Below are 12,128 nucleotides of genomic sequence, written 5' to 3' on the forward strand. Positions count from 1 at the left end.
TCTTCAAGTTTTCATAAAATATAATATTCCAAATTAGAAAATTAAGATTTAAGAATGCTAACAACTGAAAAAAAACAATATGCACAAAATATGAGCAAGAAAGATGCAACTTGAGCCACTTGATGCTTGCATTACAAGGAAACCTAAGTTGCAACATATTTGGTTGATCTGACACAAAGGTACCAGAAATATGCCGAAAAATTAGAAAGAAATCCAAAAAGCTCACTTAAACCTATTTGAAAATAGAATGTCTATAATATCTAGAGTAAATGTTCTATGATTCAAATATAATTTAAATAAATAGGTGAAACAAAGTTTTTCTTTCATCTAATGTGTTCTGAAAAGCAGCTTCATCCATTTCTTTAGTGAATATAGAAAAGTGTGTGTGGATCATTTGTGAAGCAGTGCAAGTTACAATTACAAGGAAAATCTTCTTAGCTGAGATTTGACAAAGCAGTCTGACAGTATTATTCAATCAACCACCAAATCTGAGAAATCGCTATTAACTTTTCAGAATAATGAGTACTGAGATATTCAGAACTCATGACTCCTGCATTTTATAAAAATTAGAGGAAATTAGAAGGTTGATTAACTGAGGCTCAGTTGGGCATATGCAATAGAGATTCTTCATTTACAGTATGCAAAATGAAGAAGCACTCTCTCTGTGTGTACATGTATGAAATGAAGACATATAAGGCATTCTACAGTTGTACCGACCAGATTAGTATTTCTTGTAACAATTTAGAATTAAACATTTCTTGCAGCTTGATATTTTTAGATAAATATTAAAATATTTTAGTGAAATATGTCTTTATATACCAAAAATCCAGTGTTTTTTTCCTACAGTACAAATGGAACACATTCTATTTTCTATTAATTATTATAAAAACAATCCCTGATAGTATTAGCATCTATGTATTGAGCTCAATTATTTAGAAGAAACTTGTACTGCCAAGCAAAATGCTTCGTTCATATTCAAACAGCATTTAGATTTTCAGATTTTTTAAATTTAATTTAATTTTAATTTAAAGCATATTATTAATAGTATGAACTGTAAAATTTTACTTTATTGAGATTTAACTGATGAATGAAGCAAATTGTTAGGAATTAAATATATCTTTTTACAACTGCAATGTTTAAAACTACTGTAAAATCTGGAATGGTTCAAGGTTTGAAATATTTTTTTCAAATAATTAAATCAAAACTAATAAATACAAAAACTATAAAATGTGTATGAGAAAGACAAAAGTTGTAAAATTATAATACCCCTATTTACTATTTACAGGAAATAGGCTAATAAAGCTTTTAAGCAAATGTATTTATATTTAAGTTGATTTTTTAAACTACTTTTTGCTGTTTGGGGTATTTAGTCTACTGGGCAAAAACATGTTTCCAACATAGTTTTGAGCTGATACATATGCCTATTTTTGTGTGTGCTCCTTTTCCAAACCATCCATTTCCTTTTGAGAAACATTTTGATGTAATGAATTAGTTGTGAAAATGTTAGATAAGCTTCAAAAACGATGCATCTCAGAAATTATGATGTTCTATGATGTGAATCACATACTGTAAACTTCAAAAGTACTCAATCAACATGCCAAAACTAATTATATTAGACTTCATGAGAAAAACTGGCATGAGTCAACCTTTTATCTTTCAAAACTCTATACCTATGGTAATTGAGCTGTGGTTTGCAGTTGCATCTTTCTACTCATAAGAATGGTGATCAATTGGATAAATCTATCTACACAATTCTTTTACTTCTGCACTTTTTTAGAACAAGCAAATTCCACAGGATTCTATTCTACAACATTAAAAAATGGGATCCTTTTTTTAAACTCTGAAAAGTGGAAATTAAATTGTGCAAACTCTATATAGTAATACTGCTGGCTATAAAGATGTTCCCATGAAACATCCTGTGTCATTTATTGGCAGATGTGTAAACTAAGCAAGTCAAGAACACGCAGGTCTTCTTTTATAACAAATACCATTAGAAGGTCAGAACTGAATATTAATTCCCCAAGAATCCAAAATTTAAATATATTGTGAACTTTTTGGCAGGAACAATAGAAACAGATTTTAAAAGAGGATAATTTTAATGTCCTCATTTCTTTATTTACTTTGCCTGAAAGTTTTATGTCATCCTTATTATTTCCTTCTGTGAACAGCTGCCATTTTTTCCCTATCCTACTAGTAAGAAAAAGCCTTTTAGAAAACCTATCCTTAGATACATGAACCAATGACATTCTACAGACACATGAATTTGAGTTCCCCTTAAAACCTCAGTGTATATATAATATTCTTATTAATTGGATTATAGCACTGTGGAGTTGATTTCAAGTGACCTTGTTTTCTTGTGATCAAAATTATTACCATATGTGAAGACTCTGGAATTGTCTAGTTCAAAGTATCATGCTATCATAGTAACCTAGACAAATTTTCAGAGCATGAGTTTCTTTACAAATTATTTCATGTGGTGGCAGGCTGTTTTTTAAAGGAAATATGTGAAATGGCAACCTATATTTTCTTACACTAAACTAAACCTATTTTTAATTAATCCCACCAGTGGCTTATCTTTTTACTTGCAGATTTTTCTGATTATGTAGGAGGTGACATTTGCACATTTATGCTACAGAGATATGGTGTTCAGCTCTGACATAAAAGAAATGAAAAACTTCTAATCCCAATCATGTGCTGCTTCCACAAAAAGGAAAATATAAGGTTTTCATCTGTAAAACAATATTTAACAGGCAATAATAAATATTTTAAGGGGTAAATGTGCTTGTGGAAAAGCACACAATATGTATATAAACAGTTTCTTGGAGAAATGAGGGGGTTTTGTCTGGAAATATGTTGAGATTAAATTCTCAGTTCTGACCTCCTGATGTTTCCCAGAGCTTCCTTGAAATTGACAACCAAGGTCTTTCTCTCTCTCTCAAAAAAGTATGAATATATTGGCTGTTGTGTCACTTGCAGAAAAGAAAAACTTCATGTAGTATCAAATTCTGCAAAGTCAGTGCTTTATAAAAAGAAGATAATTTTGCATATATTACAGTTGTTACATTCTAAACTAAACTATTTATACCATGTCCCCAATTAGCTGAGCACAAGAGCTAATACAGAGGGACACAGGTATAAGCTGCATATTTTTCAAGGAAACACAGGCACAAACACGCCTTGAAACACCCTTCAGTTTCAGATGTACTCCTTTTTACAACAAGAAAAGCTGGAAAAAACAGGGCTTTAAAATGAAAATGTAACAAAGTAAACACAAATACTAGCTACAACCTACTTAACCTAAGCACAGCACCAACAGAGGTTTTATACACATACACACACACTCACACAAATTTGGTGTTTCATGTTGGATAACCTTTCATTCTTTAAGGCAGTGGTTTCCACAAGTCAGTTCAGAGAATATTGAGTAGCAGCAAGCCTCATGGTAGTTCATGTTACATTCCATTCCCTGAAATCTTAGTGCTTAGTAAACTTCCATTTACTTCCTAGTCAGAAGTATAGCTGGCATGCCTTCAACAGGATTTCTCAAACCATGAATAGAATTCAAAAGTGGATGGAGCAAATTCTTGGGTTAAATTCTTCAGTAGCTGGTCACTCAAAAGTCATTAAATTGGCAGGAACCTATTAACAGAAGAAATAATTTTGTAAAGAAAATTAGACCTATAACTTAAGGTTCAAGATTAGAAATCAAGTACTAGTTTCCTATTGTGCAATCAAATAGAGGCAAGATTGAGATTTATATGCTGCTTCCAAGTGCACTAAGCATACAGAAATATACTTTTTTTCAAGAATACGGAAAGATCGAAAGATCGGTAACTAATCTTTGGTTCTTGCTTATTTTCAAACTGCTTTTTTAAATTATAGTTCTCATAGTTAAAACAAAAAAGAGATGCTTCTAATCTCTTTCCATTAGTATACAAAAGAGGGGAAGTGAATGAGAGAATCCTTAAATGAAGACCTAATGGTTCTTATTTTGTTTGTCTCAAAACTATACTCAAATTGCTCTTTAAAGGCTCCTCAGCTGGGCTATGGAAGAAATCAAGCCACAGAATTCAATCCTGGACTTAATATTCAGGAACATTTTTATTATGTATCTAGAAGATCATTAAACTGAAGGGAATATTTCATACGTAAGTTTGGGAGCCTAAGGAGTTAACCTGAAAATAATAGATGGGAATGTAACATTTCTTTCAAAAATAAAATGTGCGTTTGTATAGGATAGAGAAAGTGTATGAAAAAATGAAATTTTGTGAATTAAGTAGATCACAAGTTGAATGGTAGGAGATGATGTGGCTGCAAAAAAGGAAATATAATCTTAGGCTGCATCAATATAGTAAGGTGATTTTCAATTAGTAGTATATTATGTTCTACTCGATTCCATTCTAATTAGATCATTACACCCAATTTTAGTTATGGACTCTCTGTTCAGAGAAAAGCAGCAAAGATCAGTGGACTAGAAACTATGTTGAGGAGAGACTGAGATAACTTGATAGTTTTATTGTTAAGAGACCATTAGGGAGATATGATAAACTCAGGTATGTTAGGATATTTCACATAGAATAAAGCCATAGCCTGTTATCCATCACCCAATTATCCATTGAGGTAATGGCTTCCTAAGGCTTGCAGTCGGTGAAGAGCTGCAAAAATTTTTTGCTACCACACTGTGGGTGGGGCTTATTGTGTGGGTGTGGCTTGTCATGTGACCGGGTTGAAGTGGCTTGCTGGCCACGTGATCAGGTGGGAGTGGCTTGACAATCATGTGACTGGGGTGGCTTAAAGGTCATGTGACTGGATGGGAGTGGCTTACCGACCAAGATAGGTTTTCAAATAGGTGCTTGGTCTCTTTTTCAGTTGATTAAGTCACATTATTTGAATAGCCACAAAAAAGACAAAATGATAGCATTATTTTTTTGTATCTTGTGAGGAACCACTTTATATTCAGGTCTTAATGGCAACTAAAGTATCACTTCATAAGTCTTGCTCTCTCACCGGTTGTTTGTTGCTTTGGCAGGCAGCACTTAGATGCTTGAACCACAGCATTGCATTCATTCTGTTACCAGCTTGAAACTTGTATGAATTCCCTGAATGACAAAATGAAAAATTTTGCATAAAAAATAGTCTCACACTGTCAATTAAACATTAAAAAAAGTAGTGAGTGGCATTCAATCATATGCTTTCACTGACTGAATTTATTGGTTATTTTCACTTGAACACTGTCAAAATGTCCTTGGCAGAGTCCTCTCACTTTCTGGAGCAAATCTTATAGTCATTTTTTTTTTACCTATCATACAAATATCTCTCTCTCTCTCTCTGTTGGAACAAATTTATTTACAAATTATGGTGGAAAATAAGTATTTGATCAATAACAAAAGTTTATCTCAATACTTTGTTATATATCCTTTGTTGGCAATGACAGAGGTCAAACATTTTCTTTAAGCCCTCACAAGGTTGGCACACACTGTTGCTGGTGTGTTGGGCCATTCCTCCATGCAGATCTCCTCTAGAGCAGTGATGTTTTGGGTATGTCGCTGAGCAACACGGACTTTCAACTCCCTCCAAAGGTTTTCTATAAGGTTGAGATCTAGGACTGGCTAGCCACTCTAGGACGTTGAAATGCTTCTTACGAAGCCACTTCTTCATTGCGTGCTTGGGATCATTTTCATGCTGAAAGACCCAGTCACGTTTTCCTCTTCAATGCCTTTGCTGATGGATGGAAATTTTTAATCAAAATTTTACGATGCATGGTCCCATTCATTCTTTCATGCATACGGATGAGAGAAACATCCCCAAAGCATGATGTTGCCACTCCCATGCTTCACAGCAGGTATGGTGTTCTTTGGATGCAACTCAGCATTCTTTCTCCTCCAAAAACAACGAGTTGTGTTTCTATCAAACAGTTCTACTTTGGTTTCATCTGACCAAATTGTCAGGAATAGGTTTATTTCCTGAAGTAATATTACAATGCAGGAAAATGGTCTGTAACCATAATAATGGCTGATGTAAGCAATAATCAGTATGCAATCATGGGTTTACTAATTGTGCTACAACCTGATTGGCTGTAACCCATATCAAGAAATAACACTCTTGCATGGGTGTGATTAGTGGTTGGTTATGTGGTTGATGGTTGCAGTGGTGGATGTAATAGTAGTTGTATGATAGTATTGTGGGTGGTTTGTTATAGTGGTTAAATATAAAAGTGATAGTTTAGAGGAACTTTTTGTTAAGAAGAAAAGTAAAGTATATTTTTTACAAGAAAGCCTACTGCAATGTTTTTCATTGAAGCCTTCAATTAAGTCTAGTTGTGAACTGTGCCTGGTGGTTACCTTCCGCATCTGCAAAACTCTCCCAACACAAATGACATTCTCCCAATACTCTTCTGGAGCATCCAAATCCTCTCTAGCAAACTTCACACGGGCCCGGACATGTACTGGCTTAAGCAGGGGGACATGTCTGGCACTGCAAGATCTGAGTCCCTGGTGGCGTAGTGTGTTACTAACGGTAGCCTTTGTTACGTTGGTCCCAGCTCTCTGCAGGTCACTCACTAGGTCCCCCCGTGTGGTTCTGGAATTTTTGCTCACCGTTCTTGTGATCATTTTGACCCAACCGGGAGAGGGGGGGGAACTTGCTTGGAGCCCCAGATCGAGGGAGATTATCAGTGGTCTTGTATGTCTTCCATTTTCTAATTATTGCTCCCACAGTTGTTTTCTTCACACCAAGCTGCTTGTCTATTGCAGATTTAGTCTTCCTAGCCTGGTGCAGGGCTACAATTTTGTTTCTGGTGTCCTTCAACAGCACTTTGGTCTTCACTGTAGTGGAGTTTGGAGTGTGACTGTTTGAGGTTGTGGACAGGTGATAACTGATAACAAGTTCAAACAGGTGCCATTACGATAGGTAATGAGTGAAGGACAAAGGTGCCTCTTAAAGAAGAAGGTACAGGTCTGAGGGAGGCAGAAATCTTGTTTGTTTGTAGGTAACCAAATACTTATTTCCCACCATAATTTGCAAATAAATTCATTCCAAATCAGACAATGTGATTTTCTGGATGTGTTTTCTCATGTTGTCTCTTATAGTAGAAGTCCACCTATGATGTTAATTACAGGCCTGTCTCATCTTTTTAAGTGGGAGAACTTGCACAATTGGTGCCGGACTAAATACCCCCCCCCCACCACCACTGTATTTGCAGGATGTTGCAACCCATAGTACAGGTGAGCAGAATGTTAGCCAGATGCCAAGTATCTGAACTGCAATCATTTTACAGTGAGGGTGTTGCCACAGTTATAAGTGCAAATACATGTTATAAGTAATTTTTTTAAAAAAAATGTGATAACTTTGAACTACGGTATCTTGAAATGAAAATCAAAGACTATAATTGATTTAACAACTAACTCTGCCCAGAGTCTGGAAGGAGTTGGGCGGCCTATAAATAAAATAAAATAAATAAGTAAGTAAGTAAATAAATAATCACAGGAAAGAGGTATCTGTTGAATGTAACATAACTATTAAATTTAATTTTAAAGTTAATAACAACCACTGATGTCCAATCACATGGAAGAGGTATCCTTTAAATGCCAAATGATTGTTCAAGCTACAAATGAAAAGTCCAGACAATATCCACTCTTCCTCTTCACAATGGAATTTAGTATTATCAGTAAATTAATTAATATAGAATTTCAATTTGGAGAAGAACAAAATAGTGAACAGACTTTGACCATTTGAGGGGCAAAATCTGCTAATGTTCAATTTGGACAAAGTGAATACTGCAATGTTTGTTATTTCAAAAGATGATTAAGTTAAGAATTTACTACTAGTAACTAATGTTTCTGACCTTTTTCAGAATCTGTGAGTAGGAAAAGATCCGGATGATCTGGATCATCAGCCATCATAACCATCCAACCTACTACTGACACATTCTTACTTGGTGTAGATTTGAACTAAGAGAAAGAATGGTTGGAACATCAATGAAAAGAAAATAAGAACAAAAACAATACAGCAATATTTGCATTAAATATAATGGCTGCAACAAAAAGAGCAGAATTGATCTGCTGGCTTTTGAAATACAAAACAGATTAAATAAACTCAAAAGGGTACACTATCCTATATATCCCAGAGTTAATATGGGACTGGACCTTGATCCACAAACAGGGGTATTATATAAACAAGTTTTATGTCAATTTAGGAAACTTTTTTCTCTTTGAATCTCCTTGTGCGGACTGAAAGTTGCTATTTTCCCATGCACAGAAAAACTGAACTGAATTTATAAAGCCCCTTGTACAGATTCTAGATATGGACCTTTCTGCAACAATTACAGTAGGAATTTGGAATTAGTTTTTAAAATTGCTACAACTTGCTTGCAGCAAAGCTCAAGGTTAAAACAGAAGAAGCAAATGAATGACATATTTTGACAATATGAAGTTTATAGAAGAATGGTAGCTCAGTGTTGTAGAAGGTACAGCATTCACAACGAAAGGTTGAAAAAAATTATTCTGCCAAAAACTATCCCTCTCAGCTAAAAGCAAGAATACAGTACACACATGTTTTCTCTCTGTAGCCTTCAAAGACTTTGCAGCATAGTAGAAAAGCTGTGTTCCACATAGTGCCACCCAGTATTTGGTCCAAGAAGCTACCTATGTGTTTAGAAAATCACAAGGTTAATAAATTCAAAATGTCTCTTCCATTGCATTTTAATTTTGTACATATTTAATTTCTATTCATTTTACACATTAACTAAGCAGAATGAGACTTTTAGGATATTGTTAGCCCTAAATTAATCCACATTATATATTCTAATATAACATTAATTGGATCACCAATGATTGCTCAAGTGTTTGAATTGTGTACCTCCCACATCATCACAGTGCAAATAATAATAATAATAATAATAATAATAATAATAATAATAATAATAATAATGTGGGAGATTCCCAAACAAATGTAAATCTAAAATTAAAGGCTATTTCCTGAACATAAACTACTGTCAGCTTCAGATATTTTTCAACACCATGGACAAGAAGTACATTGGAGGGGAAGCTGCACAGATTATTTGAGTAAGTTATGAGATATCTTTCCACAATTTGTATTTTATATGTTGCATATCTGTTTTCCAATCAACTGACTTCTAAATACTTTACAACCTACTGAGATGTACACAATTCAAACACTTGAGCAATCATTCGTGATCTAATTAAAGTGAATAATTTAAAATATTTTTGAAACAGGAAAAGCCAATTTTGAAAACATTTTAAATGATTTATTTAATAACTTACTGTTGGTTTCTTTCCCTCTTTCAACAAAGTTTTTCTTCTAAGAACCCCTTGAATAGTAACAGCTCCTGGGTACAAATGAACAGCTAAATCTTCAGACTCTGCAGAACTAAACAAAAAGAAGTGTAAAGTATGGGAAGGTACTATGTATTATAACAGAAATTTTTGAAGCATCACTAATATTATCTATGATTTCTGAAACAAAATACTAACATTGTAATTATTGGATTTAATTATGGAATGATATCAACTTTTAGAAAGATTGTATATTTTCTTGCACAGCACTAATTAACACGCTAGGAAAGACTTTCACTTGAATAATTAATTTATAAATAACTATAACTTTTATTATTATATACTATGACAAAGAGCACCAAATAATTTTAAGTGGCAAAAAAGCTGGAATCAGTTCCACTTTAAAAACCTCCTTTCATTTTATTTTTAAATAGTCCTTTTCAGACTTTTCCAGGTCTGCTAAAAATATTGGTTTTAAAGTAGTCACTTGAGTTAATGAAAAAAGTATAAAAAGAAAACAAAGAAAAGCAACAAGAGCTTAATACATGCACAGTACCATACCAAGATATTTGAAAGCAATAACAGAAGCAGCAGAAAAGTAGAAAAGCTATCCCAGATCTGTTAAATAAAGCTGTTGTAACATAGGTTGTGTTCTAACAAGTGAGTAGCTGACCAACATTTAATGACAGGAAATATTTGACTGCACAAGTGTTTGTGTAACTGCATACCAAGCTACTTATGTGGCATAGCCATCACTCTCTAGAGACAGACTAAGAAAGTAAAAATTTCTGAAACATCTTGGAGAATTTCTTCTATACATCTTTCAACTACTGTATTTAGCCTATAAACTAAGAAAATGACAAACTGAGCTTTCTAGGCTTTCAAAAGTTAACAAAAGCTCGTCCGCATTACATCAGATTGTAATAGTTATTTGAAACTAAATTGTGGATCGGTGCTGAAGAATGTAAAAAGTTTAAGTCTAAGTTTTAACTTTTATTAAATTATAGGCCGCCCAACTCCTAACGGACTCTGGGCGGCATACAATAATAAAGCTATGATGTAAGAGCTTCTCATAAAATGTTATTCAAAGCAATTTTAAGGCAGGAATCTCTGTTCTTGCATAGCATTGCTAAGAAACCAAAATGAAGGGAACCCCTTTTTATTTTATGGTGTTATTATTGTCGGTCCCCCCCAAAATAATAATAATAATAATAATAATAATAATAATAATAATAATAATAATAATGTATTAGATTTGTATGCCGCCCCTCTCCGGCATCTGATTTACAATTTATATGGCTCAAGATAAAAAGAAAAAGCAACATCTAACCTCCTACTCAATCTTCAAAGTTCCAACATTACTCTTGCTATCCAATTATTTCCAGTACCATCTAGTATCATAAATGCTGTTTTACAGGATTTTTTTTAAACTACAGAGTCAAGTAAAACATTTTGGGATTTTTAAAAATAATATTACAAAATTAGATATGCAGATTAAAATGAGCAGTCACAGACTGTGAAGATATGATTAAATTTTAAGATAGAAATCCGGTTTTGATAGAGAATGTTCATTGATGTGATACACCAAGAGAGTATCAAGATAGTTAGAAAGAACAGGAGTGTCAGATTAGATCCACTTCACAAATCAGTCACCAACACCAGAGGAAAGTGTCTGGCCCTTGAACACAAGGGATTGGTACCTGCTGCCCTTCATGTGGCTCCAATAGCCATTTCGTGCTATTCTTGTCACCGGACCAAGAGAATGGTATAATCTGTTCCTGTTGGATTCCATTATAAATGGTATGGGTTATATTTTTAAAATTCATAGTCATCATTTGTTAGAACACTAAAATAAGCTTTCCTTTCTGCTACATTGCTACTTTTGCCTTGTACATGTATTTCATGTTTTCAAAAGAGCTCTTATTTGAACACCACGTATTCTTGGTGTGAACACATATAACAATTGAATATTCTTCCTGGCATCCCAATGAATGATTAGACAATCAACACCAGCAATTAAAACAAGACATTTCTAAAAGCTAAAGGATCAGGAACATGTAATCACCTTAGAATAAGAGAACATTCCCTCTTATAGTGGTTTAGCACTGTATCTTGGCTTTTTCTTCTGAATAAATGTAGGGATTATATGGTGCACGCAGGAATGTATGAGTGGCTGATGTGGCATGAGTGCTGAAGAGCTGGATGTGAGAATGGGGAAGGGGGACTTATTCCAACGACGTACAACATTCTCTGCTGACTTCCCTCTTAACTTTCTGGGGAGGTCAGCAGGGAAGGTTGCAAATGGGGATTATATAAGACAGTGAGGTGCTTGACTATTGTAAGTGCGAATGAGTTGCCATGCACCCAGATGATGATGATATAACTATAGGAGTACTGGGACACTCAGAATTCTGTGGATTGATTGTAACTCCATTCATTTAGAACTGCCATAACTTGGATTTGTCACTGACCAAATGATTGTAGGTCAAGAATTACCCCTATTTATGTGTTTTTCTGGTAAATCTGGTCTATCAGGGCAACCTGGTCTAGTCAAATAATGGACAACGCATACTGCTTCTACTTTCGCCTTTCAGCCCAATCCAGGAGCCTTTGCAGGCAGTCTATTTTGTGTTAAATTTACCTTTATTTCTTTGTCTGTAAATTTATACCTCTATTTATATTGATGGAACTATTGTTGCATGCATATTACTGAGCAAAATGCATTAAGTTAGTGGCCTGAAAACAGATAATCTAAGCCAAGGAAGAAAAAGTTGGAACAGTTCATCCTGCAGAAGAAAAAACTTTAGTTTTATAAAATCAACGATGATTCTACAA

The 12,128-nt window shown here is 34.1% G+C and overlaps 1 protein-coding gene across 3 annotated transcripts in view; it reads right to left on the minus strand.

Annotated features, from left to right (window-relative positions):
- Nucleotides 1-3,003: 3,003 nt before the first annotated feature.
- Nucleotides 3,004-12,128, minus strand: part of RALGPS2 (Ral GEF with PH domain and SH3 binding motif 2) — a 115,618-nt gene continuing 106,493 nt past the window's right edge. For 2 of the 3 annotated variants that reach the window (XM_070746679.1, XM_070746680.1), the window contains exons 15-20: nt 10,994-11,071; nt 9,282-9,387; nt 8,550-8,642; nt 7,844-7,949; nt 5,008-5,099; nt 3,004-3,639 (exon numbers count right to left, since the gene is read on the minus strand). In XM_070746679.1, coding sequence (XP_070602780.1) covers nt 3,610-3,639; nt 5,008-5,099; nt 7,844-7,949; nt 8,550-8,642; nt 9,282-9,387; nt 10,994-11,071 — 505 coding nt within the window. In that variant the 3' untranslated portion in view covers nt 3,004-3,609. The remainder of the gene's footprint in view (nt 3,640-5,007; nt 5,100-7,843; nt 7,950-8,549; nt 8,643-9,281; nt 9,388-10,993; nt 11,072-12,128) is intronic. The other variant, XM_070746681.1, reaches the window with a different exon arrangement.

This window comes from Erythrolamprus reginae, chromosome 3, assembly GCF_031021105.1.
Source record: "Erythrolamprus reginae isolate rEryReg1 chromosome 3, rEryReg1.hap1, whole genome shotgun sequence".
NCBI lineage: Eukaryota > Metazoa > Chordata > Lepidosauria > Squamata > Dipsadidae > Erythrolamprus > Erythrolamprus reginae.